Source organism: Danio rerio, chromosome 19 (assembly GCF_049306965.1).
Source record: "Danio rerio strain Tuebingen ecotype United States chromosome 19, GRCz12tu, whole genome shotgun sequence".
NCBI lineage: Eukaryota > Metazoa > Chordata > Actinopteri > Cypriniformes > Danionidae > Danio > Danio rerio.
The window spans coordinates 41,587,501-41,611,988 of NC_133194.1; the positions used below are offsets into that span (position 1 = coordinate 41,587,501).

At 33.8% G+C, this 24,488-nt stretch overlaps 1 protein-coding gene across 50 annotated transcripts in view; it reads right to left on the reverse strand.

Annotated features, from left to right (window-relative positions):
• adgrb2 (adhesion G protein-coupled receptor B2) overlaps positions 1-24,488 on the reverse strand; it is a 550,430-nt gene that overhangs the window by 251,401 nt on the left and 274,541 nt on the right. For 27 of the 50 annotated variants that reach the window (XR_012395197.1, XR_012395196.1, XM_073931868.1 and 24 more), the window contains exons 3-4: positions 21,294-21,374; positions 17,533-17,718 (exon numbers count right to left, since the gene is read on the reverse strand). Coding sequence is in view for 48 of the 50 variants with exons in the window: in XM_073931868.1 (XP_073787969.1) it covers positions 17,533-17,718; positions 21,294-21,374 (267 nt within the window). In the remaining 2 variants the exon portion in view is untranslated. The remainder of the gene's footprint in view (positions 1-17,532; positions 17,719-21,293; positions 21,375-24,488) is intronic. The other 23 variants (XM_073931867.1, XM_073931897.1, XM_073931864.1 and 20 more) reach the window with 3 other exon arrangements.

Sequence of the window (24,488 nt, forward strand, 5' to 3'; positions counted from 1 at the left end):
CAAAAGCAAAACTTAAAGCAAAGGCATACAAAACAAAAGCAAGCAAAGAACAAATAATAAAAAAACAATAGCAAAGGAAAACAGAAGCAGGCACAAAACAATAGCGAAACACAAAACAAAACAAAGACAAAAAGCAACCACAGAACAAAGGCAAACACAAAACAAAAGCAAAACACAAAGCAAATGCAAACAAAACAAAGGCAAACAAAACAGAGACAAAACAAAAGCTAACACAAAACAAAGAATAAAACAAAAACAAACAAAACAAAAGCAACTGAAACCAGGAATAAAACAAAAGCAAAAGAAAAACAAAACTAAAGCAAACACAAAGCAAAGGCAAACAAAAAAGCAAGCACAGAACAAAGACAAAAACAATAGCAAAGGAAAACAGAAGCAGAAACATAACAAAAGCAAAACACAAAACAAAGACAAAAAGCAACCACAGAACAAAGGCAAACACAAAACAAAGACAGAAACAAAACAAAAGCAAACAAAAAACAAATAATAAAACAAAAAGCAAGAAAGCGACCAAAACAAAACAAAGACAAAACAAAAGCAAAACAAAAAAACTGAGAGAAAACAAAGAGTCAAAAACACAAAACAAAGAACAAAACAAAACAAAGCAAAACAAACAAAAATAAAAACCATTAAGAATCACTGATCAAGTCATATTTGTAAACGCTTATTTAAGAACAAAAAATCGAGGCAATATTTTAAGAGATTATGGATTATTAAGAAAATCCTCATATGAAATCATCTTATGTGGCCCAGAACACTTCGGAATTTATGTGATCACAATTAATTAATTTATTAATGAAGCCACTGACAGCCATTAGAAAGAGTAAACAATGAAAACTGACATTAATTTACTTCTAACATCTCCATGGCAAGTCCCTCCAGCAGTCTATTCTTGTCCGGGCTCTGCCAGTTTCAGCCTGATGACGCTGTTGATTGCGAGCTGTTAAAGGCTGAAACGTGAGGCCAGGATAACAGCCCAGATTTGGTGTGGCGTGGGGAGAAGTTGAATACTGGGCTGATGTGCCTGCAGTGCTCATTCCCTCTCTATAGACCACATTATGTACTGCAGTATCCATCAAATCACAGTCTGTGCAGCTTTATACAGAGACCCAGAGCCCGTCTATTCCTCTCCTCACAGGGGGAGACAATTCCTGCCACGACGGATAAACGTAAAAAAAAAAAAAAACAGGCACGCATCGACCACCAAACCATATAGGCAAGGTTAACAAAAAAAGCTAAACAAAACAGTACTAAGGTTTAATGTTTAAAGGAGTCTAGACAGAGAGAAATAAATAAACATGCACAGAAAGAGATGTGGTTGTGAAACAGGTTTACAGGGTCGACAGAAATCCTCAAACCAATAGATCAACGTCTCCTCGGAGCACTCGTACCTTGTTCTGTGGCTCTGCAGGCTGCAGGCATTGTTCAGCTTTGTTTACATGTCGTAAATATTATTTATCAGTTGGGAGCAACAGTGACTGCAGTTATAACTGATGCGGTTACCCTTTAAAAAGCTGTGATGAATGCGATTCCCTGTAGTCTGATGCGTCAGTCGCAGATTTAAAAGGGCAAAAACAAATGCACAGCACCACCTGTTGGTTAGCTGATGCAATTGCCCCTTTTGCCCTAAGATGGACTCGATTCAATGCAGTGGTGCTCAGTTGGTTGTTAAAAAGACACACATTTGATAGTACTATCAACTGTATGGACTTGACATTCAAAGTATAATGATGATGATGATGATGATAATAATAATAATAATAATAATAATAATAATACAGAAATGTTTTAGAAATGTTTTATTGTTAATTTCTACTTAAATATCTTACGCTAGACCAGTGTTTCCCAACCCCGTTCCTGGAGGCACACCAACCATACATATTTCGGATGTCTCCCTTATCTGCCCAATTCATTTCAGGTTTTCTAATCTTCTAATGTTCTGATGAATTTATTCAGGTGTGTTTAAATAGGGAGAGGTTAAAAATGAGTATTGTTGGTGTGCCTTCAGGAACAGGCTTGGGAAACAATGCACTAGACGACTAAAGGAACATTATTTTTTACTCATATTTTAAGCCACTACTGCCTTTATTGTTTTGATAACACCTGATTATATTAAGTCGTAATTCACACTATTAACAAACCATTAACTAAAACTATTAACTCAATCTACTAATTTGCTGCTTATTGAGAGTTAGGTTGAGGTTGATATATATATATATATATATATATATATATATATATATATATATATATATATATATATATATATATATATATATTTTTTTTTTTTGTAAGATGATATTTTAAAAGTCTTTTATGTGTTTGTATAGGGAGAGGTTGAAAATGTGTACTGTTGGTGTGCCTTCAGGAACAGGCTTGGGAAACACTGCACTACACGATTAAAGGAACATTATTTCACTCATATTTTAAGCAACTACTTTTATTGCAATAAATGCTTTGGTAACACTTTAGATTAGGTCACAATTCACATTATTTAAAAAAAAAACATTAACTAAAATTATTAGTACAATAATCTACTAATTAGCTGCATATTAATAGTTAGTAAGGTAAATGTTGTGTTTTCTGTAGGTATTGGGTAGGATTAGGGATGTAGAATAGGATAATATACTTTAAAAGTCTTTTGTGTGTTTGAATAGGGAGAGGTTAAAAATGTGTACTGTTGATGTGCCTTCAGGAACAGGGTTGGGAAACGCTGCACAAGAGGACCGAAGAAACATTTTTTCACTCATGTTTTAAGCCACTACTGTTACTGCATTAAATGTTTTTGTAACACTAGACTATGTTAAGTCTCAATTCACACTATTAACAAACCATAAACAAACTATTAGCTCAATGATCTACTAATTAGCTGCCTATTAATTGTTAGTAAGGTAACCGTTGGGTTTAGGTATTGGGTAGGATTAGGGTTGTAGAATCAGATAATACTTTTTAATAAGATTATACTTTATAAGATTTAAAAGATAACACTTCATAAGTCGTTGATGTGTTTGATTAGGGAGAGGTTAAAAATGCTGTTGGTGTGCCTTCAGGAACCGGATTGGGAAACACTGCACTAAACGTCCAATAAAAAATTATTTTAACTACTTTTATTAGTAATTCAATGAAAGCAACCAAAAAAAAAAAAAAAAAAAAAAAACATTAACTAAAATATTAGCTCAACAATTTTCTAATTAGCTGCATATTAATAGTTAGTAAGGTAAACATTGGGTTTACTGTAGGTATTGGGTATGATTAGAGATGTAGAATAAGATAATACTTTATAAGTATGTGTGTTTGAATAGGGAGAGGTAAAAAAAATGTGCACTGTTGGTGTGCCTTCAAGAACAGGGTTGGGAAACACTGCACTAGAGAACCGAAGGAACTTTTTACACTCATATTTAAAGCCACTACTTTTATCTCATTAAATGTTTTTTTCGCTCGTATTTTAAGCCACTCCTTTTTTTTTATTAAATGTTTTTGTAACACTTGACTATATTAAGTCACAATTCACACTATTAACAAACTATTAGCTCAATAATCTACTAATTAGCAGCTTATTAACAGTTAGTGAGGTAAACATTTGGGTTTGGGTATTGGGTAGGATTAGGGATGTAGAATAAGGGTGCTTTCACACCTGTGAATCGATTCAGTTGTTCCGAAACAGAGATTAAAATTGTTACATTGTTGCTCTTTGCTCTTGGAGCGGTTCGCTTTCACACTGCAAAGTTTCTAATCGGACCAAAAGAGCTAAAACAAGTCACGTGCGAGTAAACTCTCCTTACATTGGTCAGAGTGTCAGGGTTTATTTTGCAGCGTCCCGCTCAGCTGTCAGGAGAGGTGGTGGTTTGGTGGTGATTGACAGGGTGCGCGCGCATGACGTGTCTGAGGAGACACGCGGTGGGGAGGGGTGAGAAGGGTGCGCGACGATGCCTATTTGAGGACTGGGAGAGAGACGCAAGATTACCGGGAGATCATCACTCGTTTGCGGGCATCCGGAGACTCGTGAAACTTCCCGCCCTACTCATAATTCTCTCTTCATATAGCCGTAAGCCTATTACATATCCATAAAACACTGTGATATAACCGCGCTCGGATCGGATCGCTTTCTCACTGCAATCGAACCGCTCCAGGGTTCGTTTCAATCGAGCCGAGACCACCTCATTCAAGCTATCTCGGAGCGATTACTTTGGCGCGGAACAGAGCGCGATTGCCCTGTTCACATATGCCAATCGAACCGCGCTAACTGGGCAAACGAGATACGTTCCGAAACAAAAGTGTAGGTGTGAAAGCACCCTAAGATAAAACTTTAAAAAGTCTTGTATGTGTTTGAATAGGGAGAGGTTGATGTACCAAACCAGGTATATATACCAAACTATATTACATTAAAGTTGGAATGAGTAATTTTCTAATACATTTCATAATATATATAAAAAAATGACCTTACTTTAATTTGTATTAACCAATGTAGTAAATTACAATGATGATGGAAGAAGTTGAGGTAGGTTATGTGGTGAGTTTCTTAGGTTATTAAAGGTGTTTTCCGTCCCTATTTGTTTAGCCTTCATTAATGCAGTCAGTGCAAATCATTAAAAGATTGGGCTCTCAACACCCACACAACATAAATTACAAATGATGGTGATTTGCATGATTATTAATCCTTTGAATCGCTGCATTTAAATCTTAAAATGCAAAAATTAAGAAAGAGATTCAGTCGTTAGTTTACAAACAGACATATAACACAATAGTACTGGGATATGAGTTAATAGTTTAGATGAAACCACTGATGTTTATGGTAAAGATTAAAAATCACCATCCTATGCATTTAACTTGATGCTCAATAACTGATTCATTTATTGAAAATGAGACTAAAATAAGTATGGGTTGTACAAATTAACGTTAGATTTATATATTTAGTGTTCAGCAACAGTAGTAGTAACAGATCATTTTTTACAGTACTGAATGTTTTAGTTTATTTTTATTCAGCTGATTATTTCTTCATTTTATTTTTAATAATAATAATAAAATTAATTTGAATACAGCTTCTAAGTTCTGTTTGTTAAAACTAAAAGTTTCTTGCAGTGATGTTTTTTGGGATAAATGGAAAGCAAATTACATTTGTCTCCTCCCCTTTTGGGCTGATCCAAAAAATGGTCCGATCCGTGACTAAAAAGTTATAATGTAATCCAAGATTTGTACATTTATAGCATTCGTGAAGCTTTACAATGAGCTTTTGACAGCCAAAACAAGAATCTAAAAACATACGAAGAAAAAGCAATAATGAAATAAAAACATTCTCCAAAAAGTTGACTTAAACATGGCTCACCCACTTGAATCCAGGTCTCATGAGTCATTTTACCTGCCTGAGATAATTGCATCAGATTTCATTCATCAATAGAGCCGTAAGCCTTGAAAAGCGTTCCTTCATTAAAGTGGAGCAGATTGAGTTTGGCCTGGCGCTGCTCTGCTCTACTGCCCAGACACAATGACACGCAGCAGTGCTAGACATATCCACAAAAGCTTTCAGAGGAATTTCTTAAGGCTATCATGAAAAGATTAATTTAGATTTCAGCTTTCACTGGGACCCAGGTTTTTAGCATTGCAGATAACTCATGATCTTGCCATGGAAACCTTCTGACTGATAGCGTTGGGCTTGTTTGAAAAGGAGAAAAACACACATTCTTTCAGGTTGGTTACAGGGGAGACTTGGGCTAGTTGTCACGGAGGATATAAATATACAAGTCAAAAGAAGATGATTTTCTGCAGTTATGATTTTATTTTCATCAACCATTTCACTTTTTTAGTATGTTGTGTTATATTATGTTTTGCTATAATATGTGACATGACATATGACATGAGATGTTATGTTGTTACATATTATTGTATCTTTTGTTACTTTATGCTGTTATGTTATATTTTGCTATGTTGTGCTATGTTATATTGTTATGTAAAGTCAAGTTTTGTTATGATATTTGCTATGATATGCTATGCTATATTATGTTACGTGTATGTTATGTTGTTACATTATATCACTTAACGTTAGGTCACCTTACATTACAACCCAAGCTCATTCTTAAAACGTAGTCCCGCGGACGTTTCTGGAGACCACTATTTATGTAGCCGGAGGTACGTATGGCTGCATTTAAATTTTTAAGCAAACACTACGGGGCGGTGTGACACCGTTTCTTTTTGCGCTCGCCCGCAGACCGCTTACCTCCGTAGGGCTTTCCCGCCACAACCAATTTGTCCCGTTAGCTCATGGTATATGTTGGCAGAGTTGAGACACAGAGCTGATCATGACCGGGTTTGAGTCCGGGGAAGAGCGGATCCAGAAATCAGGTAAGACAAAAACAGAATCCAAAAAATAAAGTGAACAAGTTCATAACATGGTGAGAATATGGTGAAACTAGAAAACTAGAGGGCTTTTCTTTTTCTGGACGGCTTTTGTAAATCGTTGCTTGGGTTTAGAAAAGCAAGCAGGATGGGTGGGCAGGCGGGTTCAATATGTAAAACTGCTTGGGTTTAGGGAAGGAGGAGGAGGGTGGGTCAACCGATTGGCCGGTCGCCCAGACGGTCACTCAACAGCGGCCTCCGATAGGTTTAAGCGAGAACAGCGCGAGCGCGAACGGAGCTCACAATCGAGATGCGAAAAAGCGCACACAGCGGCCTCTCGCGGATTCGCGAAAACAAGAACTGCACAAATACGTACCTCTTGGGATGTATTTCATTGTCTCCAGAAACGTCCACGAGACTACTTTTTCAGAATGAGCCTGGGTTGTAACATTATGTTAGATTATGCAATGTCACTTTATGTTACACCATATTAGGCTTTGTTACTTTACGTTACAATATGTTGTGCTATGTTATGTCACTATTTAACATTGCTTACAAAATACAAGTACATAATAATACTTTTACATAATACTAGTCACTTTATCTTATGACACCTTACGTTATGTCACTTTACATTATGTTACATTACTTTACATTACACTATATTAGACTATTTTACTGTACGTCATGCTATGTTGTATGTTATGTACAGTTGCCTTGAACCGGGCCAAAGCACGTTTGTCCTCCCTCCCATCTCCCCCGACGGCCTACGCACTCTAAAAAATAACTCAAGAGGTCTGTTACCGCTAAAAAGTTTATTATATTGTTGTAACCTAAAAAATCTAAATTGCTGATTAGATGAAAATCTTTAAGTTGCCAGAAAACCTGTATTAAGTTTTCCAAACAGGATAATATTGATTACATCAACTTAAATAAGCGGCTAATTTAAGATAAACACATCTGTCAATTAGTTTAAAACAATACTTAACTCGTAGCAACCAAAAGAAATTGGGTTTACACATACTGGGAAATCTCTGTAGACTGATGGCATGCAGTTCATGCAGTTCAGCCTAATAATCCTACAATGTCAGCAAAACCAGCTGTTTTGTCATCACTTTAGACATTATGCTAGGGAATCATTCTGATACTAGCTCTAAAATGATGTTTGTGAAGTAGCAATGGGTTCTGCTGTTCTGACACCAGCTGCAGATGTGAATGAATGGTGAAAGAAAGTAGTTCCATATATAAAATGATTATAGACTCTCCTTGTTTAATGTTCTTTTTTTTTATACACACAATTATGCCGTCAAACTGTTGTATAAATGCAATATCACACACGTAGCAGTGCGATTTATCTGTATACTGTCTTGAGCCTATGCACGGCTCCCACCAGTGCCAATACACAGCCACATTGTACTGCTACTTGTGTCATATTGCTCGTTTATGTTACGACACTTTACATTGCTAAATGTTTGCAAAGTTCAATAGTGTTTCTAAGAAATGTTTTATTTTTCTTTTAAGCATGTGCCAGATGGCTCTGGTCTTCCTTATTTTCCTCTTTGAGATGCTATTTCTAGACTAGCACATATAAATAAACTAAACCACTAATACCAAATAAACTAACTCCCAAGAAACCCAAGAGAGCATAGAAGAACAACCTTCAAGAATCTGCAATGTTATTGCTGCGTTATTTCTGATGGAAAACAGCTATCAATGGCTCGTGTCCACAAATTAGACTAAACTCTAGATTGGGATTAGCTAATGAGCAAACAGAGAGCCATTTAAGACTGCAGCCATAAATGCTGTTCTTTAAAAAAAAGTACTTGTTTTAGTGGAAGGCTGTGCTTGATCAATTTTGAATAATACCTCTACTCCAAACTAAATAAACCTGGCCATAATTGCTTTCGCGAATCAATTAAGTTCCGTTTGAACGAAAGCCAAAAGGAGGACCAAGGGACTTTCCATTGAGCGTTAAACTACGCCGCTGCTACTCTAGCTCAGGCTAATCTCAAAGACACTCGGTCTCTTTCCACAAGCGCACATCCCTGTTAAACACTTCCCGCAGAGTGAAGTTAATCTATGAACACGTACACACACACATATGCACCTCTGTTCTGGTTAACATTGTCTTCTCTGCCAATTTTTGAGTCCCTTTAGTAAATATTGCCTGCCTGTTTATGTTGTCAGCACAAACGGCATTAAAAAGCCCGAGCATTCGCATTCTCATTCCTGTCTTGTTTCATTTTTTACTGACACCCAGTTCTCTATAATCAGCTTTTCTGTCCTAAGCATTGGAAATCTATGCGTCTCAAAAGTTTGCGTGTCTAAACGTAATGTCGGTCACTCATATCTGAGCCTCATTGATCAGCTGCTCAGAATCGATCGTCACCAAGCAGAAATTTCCAGGAAAAAAAAAATAAAAAATTCCTACACTTTGATTTTCTAGTCTCGCTTGCTCGCTTGAGATCATCTGCTGATGTGCTTAAATCACATCCTAAAGCGCTGATCCGCAAACATGGGAGACTGAAAAATACCCAGTGCTGAACCTGGCTAACATCTCATCAAAGCCCAGACTGTGAAAATCAGAACTTGAGTTGAATGCAAATGTGTGAGGTAATTCTTTAACATAAATACAGAATTGACACAGAACAACTTGCATAAATGATAGTCTAAAAAGACGTCGCTTTGGATAAAAGCGTCTGCTAAATGACTAAATGTAAATGTAAATGTACTATCCAATCTAGATGTGTCATGTAAGCATTCACTTTTAAAGAGAAAGTAGGTATATCAAGTATAAATAAGAGTCTACCGGTCCCTAAAACTGAAAAAGAGAAGAAAGATTGACAGTTTTGTGGATTGGGAAATGTTTTAAGGCCTACTTAAGCAAGAATGTTTAAAAATGATGTGTTGTGAATTCAATGTAATGTTTATGAAACACTTTTAAATTCAGAAAAGTGTTCGGCTGCTCATTTATTGTATATGGTGATGACATTTTGGAGGCCTGGAAATTTTGACTTGTGAATTTGTGTTTAAATGTTTTTTTTTTTTTTTTTGAAACGCCACTATTAACATTGCTAAGAAAAGGTGGTTTGTAACCCTGGACCACAAATCCAGTCTTATGTTGCAAGTATATTTTTGGCAATAGCTAAAATATACATTGTGAGGGGCAAAGTTACAGGTTTTTCGGTTTTGCCAAAAGCATTCAAATTTTACTTAAATATTATGTTCCATGAAGGCATTTAACACATTTCCCTAATGTATTTTAATCAAAACTCAATTGTTTTTATTAATTTAGAGAACTTTATGATTTTGTTGAACTCTCACATTCCATATATTCTAATAGTTATTTATTAGCCTCATAAAGCGCTGATCTCCACACATGAAAACTGAAAAAAATGCCCACTGTTGAACCTGGCGGACATCTCATCAAAGCCCAGAGTCTCAATATCAGAATTAGAGTTAAATGCAAAAGTGTGAGGTAAATTGAATTAACTTGTTTTATATAGATATAGAATTAACATAGAAGGACAGTCTAAGAATGACAGTCTACGGTATATGTGTCCTGTAAGCATCAAGATTCACTTTCGAAGAGAAAGCAGGCACATTTCAAAGAGTACATCAATTCATACAGTACAGATGATAAAATAGAAAAAAGATTGACAGCTTTGTGGACTGGGAAAGGTTTTAAGGCATACTTAAGCGATAATGTAAAAAATGCTGTGCTGTAAATTCAAAAAATAGTGTTTATACAACACTTTATTTTTCTATCCAATTAAAAACAGAAAAACTGTTCAACGTTTACTTATTGAGAGCCTGAAAATGCAAACTTGTGAAATTGGGTTTAAAGGTTTTACATATTTTGTTTAAACAGCCCCATTATTTTCTCTAATAAAATGTGATTTGGGACCCTGGACCACAAATCCAGCCTTATTTTGCTTTTGTATATTTTTGGAAATTGGCCAAAATAATAATAATAAAAAAAAAATATATATATATATATATATATATATATATATATATATATATATATATATATATATATATATATATATATATATATATATATATATATATATATATATATATATACATATATATATATATATATAGGATGGGGAAAACTATTCATTTTCTCAGTTATGCCAAAAAAAAAGATATTTACATAAAAATCATGTTTCATAAAGACATTTAGCACATTTTCCTACTGTGAATATATCAAAACTCAATTTTTTTAAATTAACTTAGACAACTTTAAAATAAGTTAAAAATATAGAACGAACACAGGAAGGTTAGGATAAATGATGGTCTGCAAATGGCAATCTATATGTGTCCTGTAAACATCAAGATTTACATTCAATTTTAAAGAGAAAGCAGGGATATTACAAATCATGAGTCTATCAATCCCTATAGCTGTTAAAAGAGAAGACTGACATCTTTGTGGACTTGCAAACGTTTTTAAGTCATTAAGAAATAATGTTTAAAAACGCTGTGCTGTAAAATTGTTGTTTGTTGTTTTATGCAACACTTTATTATTTTTTATTTAATTAAAGTCAGAAAACTATACAACAAGGATTTATTGGGAGCCTGAAAGTGAAAATATGTGAAATTGGGTTTAAATGTTTTTTTTTTTTTTGTATTTTGTTTAAACAGCACCGTTATGTTACATAAGGGTGCTTTTACATATGTAGTTCGCTTTATTTGGTCTGGACCAAGAGCAATAAATTATGCATTGTTGCATTTTCCGCCGTCTTTGGGTCGTTTTCACACACAGTTGAAAAAAAACCAAAATGCACTCATCTGACAAAATCCACATCTCTCATTGGCTAGATGTTGTTGAACATAGTTCCTAAACTGCTTATCGATTGGTCAGAATTCACATGCGGGAAAATGCCAATGAACTTCCGCAGGTAAACAAACCGGCAGACACAAAATGTTGCTTCTCACAATGGAGCTACAACTTCGCTAACTGTTTGTATCCCTGCTTTAGACAAACTATACATTTCGAGAATCAAGCGTGGCTGCGGCTGAAAAACAATGTCTTGATGCATCGCAGGTCATTTCAGGAGGAGGTTTGAAATAATTTAGCTAAACTGCACTCGAGTATGATTGCTGCATTCACACCTGCCCAAACGAACCGCACCAAGAGGGAAAACAAACTCTAGTGCGATTCAACCAAACTAAATAAGGCAGATATGACAACACTTGGAATCCAGTCTTATGTTGCTGTTGTATATTTTTGGAAACTGCCAGTATTAAAAATATAAAAAATATAGAATTGACACAGAAAGATTAGGATAATGGATGGTCTACAAATGGCAATCTAGATGTGTCCTGTAAGCATGAAGAGTTACATTCAATTTTAAAGAGAAAGCACAAATATTAAAAATGAAGAGTTTATCGATCTCTATACTGTAGCTGTTGAAAGGGAAACAAAGATTCACAGCTTTGTGGATAGGGAAAGGTTTTAATGCTTACTTAAGTAATCAGTTTTCAAATACTGTGCTGTTAATTCTACATAATGTTCATACAACACTTGTTTTGCAATTGGCTGTTCATTTACAGTTGAAGTCAGATTTATTTGCCAAACTTTGATTTTTGTTTCTTTTTTAAATATTTTCCAAATGATGTTTAACAGAGCAAGACAATTTTCACAGTATGTCTGATAATATTTTTTCTTCTGGAGAAACTCTTATTTGTTGTATTTCGGCTAAAATAAAAAGCATTTTTAAGGACAAAATTATTAGCCCCTTCAAGCATTTTTTTTTACCCTGATAGTCTACAGAACACCCTAACATGTCTAGTTAACCTAATTAACCAAGTTAGGCCTTTTAATGTCACTTTAAGCTGTATAGAAGTATCTTAAAAATATCTAGTACAATATTATTTACTGTTATAATGGCACATATAAAATAAATCAGTTGTTAGAAATGAGTTATTGAAATTATTATTTTTAGAAATGTGTTGAAAAAAGTTATCTCCGTTAAACAGAAATTGGGGGGGAAAATAAACAGGGGTCACATTTTTCAGGGGGAGCTAATAATTCTGACTTCAATTGTATATGGCGGTAACATTTTGGGGGTCTGGAAATGTAAACTTGTGAAAAATTGTAAACGCCAACATTAATGTCTCTAAGGAAATGTGATGTGTGACCCTGGACCACAAATCCAGTATTTGTTGAATATGTATATTTTTGGCAATAGCTAAAGCCTAAATTGTATGGGGCAAACTTATTGAGTTTTGGTTATACCAAGAAAATCACTCGAATTTTATGTAAAGATCATGTTCTATAATGACATTAACAAAATTTCCTAGTCATTTTTTTAGTTATTTAGACAACTTTAAAGGATATTTTTTTTGTATTTAAATAGTTTACATTACAATTATTCAAAAGGTTATTTATTAGTCACAAAACGCTGATCTGCACACATGGAGACCAGTGCTGAATCTGATAAACATCTCATCAAACCCCAGACTCTGAATATCAGCACTTGAGTTGAATGCAAATATGTGAGGTAAATTGAGTTACCTTGTTTTACATAGATATAGAATTAACACGTAAAAAAACTTGCATAAATGAGGGTAATCTAGATGTGTCCTGTAAGCATGAAGATTTACATTCAATTTTAAAGAGAATGCAGGAAAATTTCAAATACATAACAAGAGTCTATCAATCCCTGAAGAAAAAGAGAAGAAAGATTAACAGATTTGTACACTGGGAAAGGTTTTAAGGCATACTAAGGCAATAATATTTCACAATGATGTGCTATATTTGCAATTAAATTCAGAAAAAAACAATGACATTTTGGGGGCCTGGAAATGCAAACTTGCAATTTTTTTTATTTATTAGTTAATTTATTTTTAAATGCCAATATTAATGTCTCTAAGAAAATGTAATTAAAAGTTCAGTATTTAGATTTTTTTACCATTACATTACATATATTCAAATAGCTATTTCTTAGCCAAATATCATCCAATGGAAAGCTTATTATTCAGCTTAATGTAATGTATAAGAATTAAAAAACACACTTATAATTGGTTATGTAGTCCAGTTTTGTCATTGGTTTTGTAATCCTTTTCGTGACAAAGTAATGCCATTCACACTTGTATTATGTGTTAAGTCTAATATTTGCAAAAGTGAGGAGCATTTAGTACATAAATATCCCCTCAGTACTCACAATTACAGGTTATGAACAGGTTATTACGAGCCAGAGATTTACACTCATAAAAACAACATTGTACTGTATTTTCCACCACAAAGACAGTCTTGTTCATTTCCGAATCCATCAGTGCTATTAGATGAACCGACTAAATGAATGATTCAATGACTCACTCACTCACTCACAAGGACAGTCACTTGTCGTCACAAATTGGTGAATCGATGTAACCTGCAGAAAGAATGACTGAAATCTCCCCACACCGCCACCACTACTACACAGACTGACAAGCCTTTTATTAAACAAGCACGTACAAGCTGAGTGATACAAACAAGTGAAAGGCTCCTGGATTTTTGCATCGCTTGAATGCTGAACAGACCAATCAGCATCCAGAACTGCAAATGTATATTTAGCTGTCTGTTTTTAAAAGGATATTTCACTCAAAAATGTAAATTGACTCATCATTTACTCACTTCGGTGTTGTTCTGTATCTTCAAGCATTTAAAGAGAAGTGCAATTTATTTATTATTTATTTCATTTTTAATTGTTTATTTATTAGTTTGTTGTTGTTGTTGTTGTTGTTGTTGTTGTTGTTGTTGTTGTTGTTGTTGCTAAAAACATTGTCCATTGAGACAATTTCCTTTTCCTTTTCTTCAATGCGTTCAAAATATAAAACACATTCTCATTGACTGCATGATTCATAGACTACTTTAATTTTAATTCAGCATTTTATTTTTTAAAAGCTTAATTAAACTATAAAGTAACCTACATAAGATTTTTTTTTTAAAAGTAGATTAAATATTATTAATTTTTTCAAGTAATTGTTACTTTACTAGTTCTCTAAAACTAACATTATTACGTAACTCGCATTACTTGTAATGCGTTACATTGCTGAATTGGTAATGCCAAGTGTATGTGACAGAGAAGTGTAAAAACACTAAATGTTACATATCATTTAACAAAATATCTAACCCTATTCTTAATCATGGCTGCACATTCATGAGACTATAAAATTCCAACAAAAAATAACATACAGTTAAAGTCAGAATTATTAAACCCAACAATATAAATATACATAATTTGTTATATATATATATATATATATATATATATATATATATATATATATATATATATATATATATATATATATATATATATATATATATATATATATATATATTGTATATCGCAAGTTATTGTATAACGGTGGTTTGCTCTGTAGACTATAGAATATATGTATATGTATATATATATATATATATATATATATATATATATATATATATATATATATATATATATATTATTATTATTATTATTATTATTACAAAATCTTATTTATTATGTTACGTTTTTATAGTGTTTTCTGATGTTTTTGCTGGTCGTCGATGTAACAAGTTCGATCTCTATCACATCTACTGTGATGTTTTGGAGGACAAAATAAAGGAAACTGAACTAAACTGGAGATGAGAGCACTCCTTAATATAATCTTTTTAAAAGCTAAAAACTGGTCAATATTCTCTCTCTTTATATGGATATGCAGTGTGTAGAGGATTTATTATTATTATTATTATTATTATTCATTTCACAAGGGCATATGGCATTGAAATCACACCAGCGTGAGCAAACAATGACTGAATGTACATTTGTGGGTGTACTAACCCTTTAACATGCTGATATCCTTTCAGGTGAGAACTCATTGTGCAGACGTGCAAAACAAAACTAAAACACCAGTGAGACCTGTAACTGATCTCACTTGCATCGCACAACCTTGATACAACAGTACATACCAGACACAAGTGCACTCCAGTACAGACAAAAAATAAAAAAGACTGATATCAGTACAGTACAAAGAGTGTCAAAAGTGCCCATTCTATGCAACAACCTAATAGACACTTAACAGAAATGCAGTGCAATGCATATGTACTTCAAACATGCAGTGTGTGTAGTGCTTAGTAGAAGCTGTAAAAAATCTAATAGCTTATATTTTTCATGCATCATTTCAGCAAGCATTTAGTTAACATATACTACACTGTAAATTGAGTTTTCTATATTATGCGATTCATGTTTTTTTTTTTATTTTTTTAAATAAGCTATTGAATTGCATTATGGGACATTGATCTTTCCTTCAAAAGCTTTTGATGTGGAAAAGTTTGTAAAAGTGGCATCTATGGACATTTTGATAATAACCCCATATCAGAAAAAAGTTGGGACAGCATGGAAAATGCAAAAAAAAAAAAAAAGAAAGAAAGTAGTGATTTCTAAATTAACTTTGACCTCCATTTCATTGCAGACAATACAACAAAACATATTTATTGTGCTCCTTGTTATTTAGATTTTTTTTTTAATAAACACGTATTCCAATTTTGGTTCTTTTCAAGAGACGCCCATACATATTTTAAGAAGACAATGCAAAACCACATTCTGCACACATTACAAAGTCTTGGCTAGGAAGGAAGAGGATACAGGTACTTGACTGGGCTGCCTGCAGTTCTGACCTGTCTCCAACAGAGAACTTGTGACGGATTTTAAAGAACAAAATGAGACAACAAATGGTCCATTTCCACTGAGTGTTACGGTACAGTTCGGTACTCTTTTATGGTCGTTTCCACTGTCAAAAGGTACCAAAAGGTGAACCGTACTGTACTACTTTTTGGGTACCCTTTTCAAAAGGTACTAAAAGGCAGAACTAGATGTGCAGCTGAATTCTATTGGTTTAGTGCCATTTTTAAATACACAGCCGAGCCATTACACCATAATAATATATACATATAATAAAGAGCCATGGTCAACTCGAGCTCAAAAAAACCTTGTCGTCATCTTGATGAACAGCCTCAAAGCCAAGAAGAAGAGCAGAATCTACCCTGTGCCCCGTATGCGTGCGTGTGATTATTGATGTGCTTCTAACATCTGATCCTTTTAGAAACGGACAAATACGAATCAAGCACGAATAAACAAAGAAAAAAATGATTCTTTCAGCAACCTAAAACATAAACAAACTGCCATGTTTAACTATTATGATCGTCTTATGGACTATTATGAACTCGAAATCACAGAATTACTCTCTAACAAGAGGTTACATGTGCTGGTGAAGAATAAAAATACAGATGAGAGGTTTGCACTGACTGAGCTATTTGTTGCGTGTTGTTTTTGAACCCAAATAAGGAGTAAACGTATGCTGTGTGTAGTTTTTCTGTAATTGGTAACATATCGAAGACTGTAATAGTATGCATGTGTTCGCATATGTTGCACTTACTTATATATTTTATATAATTGCAGATGTTTCATATCATTGATCTGCAGTTATAATCAAATCATGTTCAACGAAAAGTTAGTAATAAACATTTATAAACAAGTATTTATGTTTATAAAGCATCTGTTTTGTGAGAAGTGCTTCTCATATGATATGTGAACGACCCGTACAGGTACTTTGACATTTCCTTGAGTGAGAACGACGCTGACTGCAATGTAATACACCACGTCCACCACGTGGAAACGTAAGCCTGATAAAGGTGACTCGTACCCACCCATACTATACCACTCAGTGGAAACAGGCCAAAAGACCCCGTACTGCCTTACCTTAAGACTTTGCAGGAAGAAAGCGACATAATTACAACTGAAACACTTCATCACTTGGAGTCTTCAGTCTCTAAACGTCTTTTAAGTGGTGTTGTAAATTACGGTACAAAAACCTGATAATAAACTCCCAGTACTTTCAGTTATTTTACAAACTTAATTCTCTAAATATTATTTCTCAAATATTATATTATTTTAAACTCCTAAAATGTCAATAGAAGTCACTTTGTTAAGCTGTACAGTTGAATTGTCAACATTAAAAGTGGACAGAGCAGAAATAACACTCCCGCAATGCAATTCACAACTGTAAATTAACAGAAAACACTTGTGAATCACAAAATAGATAAACTGTTAATTTACAGATTTCTTTTTTACAGTGAAGAGTTTGACCTATCCATGCAATGTTAGGGAGTGTGAAAGTGCACAGGGGCATCCATTGGAGGTACTGTACCTGCTTGATGCTGCGGCTCACCTGGGCAGGTGGCAGTGTTGTTGCAGAGTCGGGTTTCCCTCAGCGGGCCGCTGCAGAGGGTCCCGTACGGAGAGGATACACAAGAACGCGAACGAACCTGCCAACCCTGCCCACAAGTCAGCGAACACACGCTCCACTGAGACCACTCCTCCGCTGCCGGGTCACCTACAAAACATGCCATGGAGAGAGGAAAGTAAAGCCTTTAAAATCCTCAACCCAGGCTGAAACTGAAGACTTGAAGAAAGTTGAGAAATGAGAAGGTCAAAATGAGTCCAGGGTTTTTGTGCTATGCTGATGCCTTTAATAAATTATTAGAAATGAATTGGGGTCAGGAATTCAGTTTTGTGGCTTTTTTAATCGAAAGAAAGAAAGAAAGAAAGAAAGAAAGAAAGAAAGAAAGAAAGAAAGAAAGAAAGAAAGAAAGAAAGAAAGAAAGAAAGAAAAAATAGGTTTAAAACTACAAGAGAAAAAATATAAATCAGATCATTACAAAGAAATGGTAAAAGTTTAACTTTGAAACAATTTTTTAAATTATTTAATTTTGATGATTGTTGGTTGAACGGTCCTTTTATGAAAAAAAAAATTGAGTTGATTTTGGTCATCAGAAATTGACATCAAATATATATATTTTTTCCCACAATTTTTGTTAAATGGAGAGAAGATTTTTTTTTCAATTAATTTCTAAACATAATAGTTTTAAAAACTTATTTCTAATCACTGATTTATTTTATCTTTGCCATGATGACAGTAAATAATATTTTACTAGAACTATTTAAAAAAGAAAAATATTTCAAAGGGGGGGTAATAATTCTGACTAATTCTGCACAAGACTTTTGGCCAGCGGAGAAATTTAAGTCTGGTTCTCTCAAGGTTTTTTTTTCTTCACTCTTTTATTGATGTTTTTGTTTTTCTCCTCTCCGCTGTCACCATTGGCTTGCATGGTTCAGGATCTGAAAAGCTACTCATCGATGAATTTGCTCTTCAGTATTTGGACTCTCAATAATGACTTCAAACCACACTGAACTGAGCTAAACTGAACTGAACTTAAACACTAAAAACTGAACTACCCTGATCCAGTTACTATGACCATTTATGTGAAACTGCTTTAACACAATCTACATTGTAAAAGCGCTATACAAATAAAGCTTAAATGAATTAAATTGAATTGACTTCAATTGTGTGTGTGTGTGTATATATAATATACAGGTATATTTCTATGGACATCGATGAGTGCCACCCCACACCCTCAGCGGTAATAATATGGACTGACTGGCAGCTCACAAGATACAAACATTTGTAAAGGGGGTGGGGGAAAATAAAACATAAAACATTATCACAAAAATAAGTACATTTTAGGTATGTTTTAATCAGATTCCAAAAAAAAAAAAAAAAAAAGAACAATCCTGTAGATTCTAAAATAAAAATTATAAAAATTAAAAACATTATCTGATGGTGAGCCATTTCAAAGAAATGGAAAAAAATTTAAAAAAAATTTGTATGTCCTTTATCTTGATGATGTTAATCTTGATCAAAGAACTGAAAAGTGTTACACAGACCAAGTTATTAACTTAGTCATTTTTTCCCTAAAATATTTAATTTTGTGCCCAGCAGCTCAACAGAATAAACATAAATAATAAAGTGTTTGTAACAAGTAAAAAGAGAGTCAATGATGGCAGTGATGATTTTCATTTTATTTATTTATTTTTTATTTTGGGTGAACTATCCCTTTAAGAGAACCTTTTATTCAGGCATACATCACAGTAAAATGAATAAAAGTCTATTGAAACTTCCAGTTAACGCCAAGGTAAATGCACACAAAAACTTCATTTAATCTCTTTCAGGTCTCCAGCACATTAAGATATTCTGAAAGGTGTTGCAAGGTCATAATGCTGAATGTGACAGGTGGCAATACGGCATGTGAAACTCTTCAGTTATATTTTGTTCGTGTCATTTTTGAAAGCCGTGTCCTTGGATAGAGGCAACATCATGAAGTGAATGGGTAAATCAAATTAATTGCACGTCTTGTAATCGCATTACATCTTCATTTGCATGTGGTGAGTCAGAGCTTAGCCTTATTTGCGGAGCGGATGGGTGGAGAACAGAGGGTAGGGGGCTGATGAGGACAGGAATGCCAATGGGAGTTTATGCACATACGTTTACTTTCACAGTGATTTATTTCACAGGGTGAAGATCTGGGATGCAAATTACTTTAAGATGAGAATCTTTTATATACAAAGATGGTAAATGTAATTATTGTGGCTACTGTTTCATATATATATATATATATATATATATATATATATATATATATATATATATATATATATATATATATATATATATATATATATATATATATATACATATATATATATATATATATATATATATATATATATATATATATATATATATATATATATATATATATATATATATATATATATATATATATATATATATACATTTATAAATAGTGCTTAGCATATGAAACTGTACAGGATTTTTAAGTATTGCAGTTACAGTAATTTTTGGTCACACCTTATGTTGATGGTCCATTTGTTGAATTTAAGTTACATAGCAACTAATTCTCATTAAACTATAAGTAGACTGTTAGATTAGGGTTAGTGTAAGTTGACGTACTTACAAAGTTTCTTATAGACAGTTAAAGGAGTCTGTTGAAGGAGCAGTATCAATGGACTATCAAAAAAAGACTTACTCATTTATTAATTGTATTATTATTTATTTTATTTTTTTTAAGGTTATGCTCTGGCAAACTCTAAATTTTTATGGATGTACTTATTTATTTTTAATTATTTTATTATTAAGGCTACTTGCATATATATGCAATTTACCCTGATTATCCTGTTTCCAGTTCCCTTTATTTTTGTTATTCAAAACATCACAGAAGATGTAAAGCAGAACAAAATATGTTGCAATGACTCTAAACAACAACAACAAAAATAAATAAATAAATAAATATGTATTTATTTAATAAAGAACCAGTGGAAAACACAATAAAATCTTAATTTAAATAATTCAATAAATAAGCTTTGTGATCCATAAATATAAAACAACATGGACAAATAAAATGTAAACCAATTACATATTTGAGAAATCAATGCTGCACTAAATCAGAGATTTTGAAAATATATTAGTACTCTTGAATTGAATCTGAGCTTAGTTTTAACAGTAGATAGCATGCTGTTTTTAACCAATACTAAAAGTAATAAACAAATAAATAAATAAATAAATAAATGAATGAATGAATGAATGAATGAATGAATGGATGGATGAATGAATGAATGAATGAATGAATGAATGAATGAATGAATGAATGAATGAATGAATGGATGAATGAATGAATGAATGATACATATTTTATGAAGATTCCCTTAGAAGCAGAAAACACAATAAAACATTTTGAACTTTATTTTGAAGTTTTGTGATTCATAAATATAAATTGATTTAGACATATAAAATGTAAACCAAATTAAAATCACAAAAGGCAATGGACAAATACTTAAAAACATGTTTGGAATAAAATGTTTAGAGTTCTGATGCTTAATCCCATCTAATTCAGATAGTTTATACCCTCCATTACTCAACAAACCTTTATGAGAATCAGACAAACATTTTTTACAGCTATTTTTCAGACTCTCTTCTTTTGATTAAATGTAAGCGCTGTCCATGGTTCTGAAGTGCATTTAAGCGAAATGCATCTAGACAATGAGACTCACCAGTCTGTGCCTGAAACACACCTGGCTGGTCAGCCGATCGTGGCCTCTGCGTCTTCACCTTCTGCTCATCATCGTCAGGTTCTAGACAGACACATACACAAACATAGTAAGGTATTGAAGACATAAACAAAACAGGCCATGTTTGATTTTTGCTATTATGTGCTTCAATAAATGTATTGACTTTAAATAAAGTGCATTTCAGAGTCAGAAGCATCCGTAAAAACGTATTTAGAAAACGTTGCACATGCGTCTTTATTAGTATGGAACTGACGCATTAAGTTGCACGAACACAAAAGATAAAAAGCCCACACATACTATTAGTAGTGTTTTACATTAACACAATGATGTAATACATCTCTCCGCCAAGGCTTCCTCTTGTCCTTGAATGAAATGTAAATCTCTCCATTGTGTGAGGAACTTTTTTAAGTGTGCTCTTCGTGCTGCAGCTACTGAGTAAACCTACATAAGCCAACAGAGAGTTTTCTATATCTGGCCTCATCCTTGGGCACATGAAAATCCCTTATAATGTGAACACACACTCATAAGAGCATGCATTTCAACTTCTTTTCCCTTAAATGAGGCTACCTGCCCTAAAAAAGGGGAGTTTAGAAGAAAATAGTTAATTCCCTGTCTACTTTACTGAAAGTAAGTCTTTAAATGAGTGTGTTTGGTGTGTGTGGTGCCTGTACACACCAAAGGAATCCAAGGGACTTATGGTTTTTGACACCTAAACCTAAAAATAGTTTTTGAAATGAGTAGTTTGTTTCACTCTTATGTTGTGTCTCTCATTGTTTATGGGTATACACATGTATGGGCAACATTAACAGTAAGCAAGTGTACTGTTTTTCAGTGTACATCTGCTGTTAAAAACTAAGCTCAGGGTTGATTCAAGAGAGATTAGTAATGCAGTTTGTAAAACAATACTTCACAATGGCTATACTCACACAACCAACATAGACATATAACATATTCAAAACCATCTCCATATAAGGACTTTCACAAAACCTCTCTGGAAATATGTTTACACAGAGAAATCCATTATTCTTTGCTGGTGTGCTTACATGTTTGCAGTTTTAATGCTAAATTAGTTTGTCTCTAATGTATGGAAGAGCAAGTGCACTCATTCAGAGCACAGCACTCTTTTCTCTGGAGCTGATTGGTCGGCTTGACCTTTTGCTCCGAGTTTGTAAAAAGATGAACTGTGTGGGTTGGTAATAAATTCCACATGCATAAGCAGAAAAAAGGGATCTCCATTAGATGCGGCTGGAAGAACTAAAGGAAGAAAACACTAGAAAAAACAAGTGGATCCTCTGAGGCTCTTTCTTAATTACCATGAGCGTTTATGGATGCTTAGAATGATTCACAATCGTGAAGCACATCCTCATCATGAACTAAAACATTGCTCTTTTCGGGGGGCATGATTCATACTCTAGCGAGATTTTAAAACCCTGTGCTAAATAAATCTTAGTTGAGAGACAAAGTATGAATCACCCCACAGAACACGTTTACACATCTCTATTATTTCACTGCAAAAAGCAGTTCACAGGTCAGCGCGGATGGAATTTGACATGTGGATACTATTGTAAAGATACACATGCATTTAAATAATGACACAAAACTTTTGACCTGCATTTAAATCTGAAGGTTTCAACAAATAGATCTATCATACTGTACAAAGAAAAGTTTGAGCTATATAGTTTGAACTCTGCAATAAAACATACTTTTAAACACACAAAAAGCAGTAAAACGCAAGCCTTGAAATAAACTTTAATCTGACATGGCTGCTTAAAAATGCAATGCTTATAGAGAGGAACACACGCACGCACACACGCACACACGCACGCACGCACGCACGCACCCGCACACAAATAACAATAGAAAATGAAACACAACATAGCATTAAAAGACAAACCTTAATGTGTAAAAGAGCCTGCTTTAACTAAGATTTAACCAATTATACTGGTTCTACCAAAGTAACCACAGTATTAGGACCACCACAAGCACTTAAAACAAATGTTATACTTAGTACTTACATTAACTTATATAAAAATTTTAGTGACTTAACGACTTTATATAGTGAAACTTTAATAGACCATTTTTAAAATGGTCATGTCATTGGCCCATGAACATTTTCTGCTTGTTATTAAACTATTTCACAACTTTAACAAGAGGCAATTTAATCATAATTGAATGTTAAAACAGCTATCATAGCATTATTTATGGTATTACTTTTATGGTATCTCGGAAGCTAAACAAATGAAAAATGTAAAACAGGAAATATGTTGGGATCATTGTTTTTGTTTACATCCCTCAAAATGATCTATATTTATTATATATACTACCTGACAAAGTCTTGTCGCATATCAAAGTTTTAGGAACAACAAATAATAAGTTGACAGTAAGGTCTGACTTTGCTTAGAGTCAGAAATAATGTATAGTTTAGAATATAAAGTCATTGTGCAGTGGAACAAGAATAAATATTGTGTATGACTCCCATGAGCTTGGAGGACTGCATCAATACGTCTCTCCAATGAGTCAAATAACTTATTGATAAAGACAACTGGGATGGCAAAGAAAGCGTTCTTGCAGGACTCCCAGAGTTCATCAAGATTCTTCGGATTCATCTTCAGTGACTCCTCCTTCAAATTACCCAAGACATGCTCAATAATGTTTATATATGGTGACTGGGCTGGTCAATCCTAGAGCATCTTGAAGTATGGGAAGGAGTGCTTTCCTGCTAAAGAATTTGCCCTCTCCTGGGGTTGTAAAGGGCAGCACAAATGTCTTGATATGTTGCCATCCACTCTGCAGATCTCTTGTACACCCATACTGATAGTAACTGCAAACCATGTTTTTTTCCTTCACCAAACTTGACTGATTCATATAGCTTCAGAATACAAAGTGATACATCTCTATCGCTCCCTTTTGTCAAGTTTAATTATAATTTAACCTTTATCCACATCAGATCTGGTTAGCAAAGTAGTTTAAGGTTACTGTGATGGGTTTATATTGGTCTGTGTTCAGCGTGCATCCTGCTATTTGTGTATGTCTGTCTGTAAGACCTGCACGTCAGAGCAGAGCTCATTAATATTCATGACATAAACCAGGGGTGACCAACCCTGTTCCTGGAGAGCCACCATCCTGCACATTTCAGTTGCAACCCATATCAAACACACCTGCCTATAATAATCATGT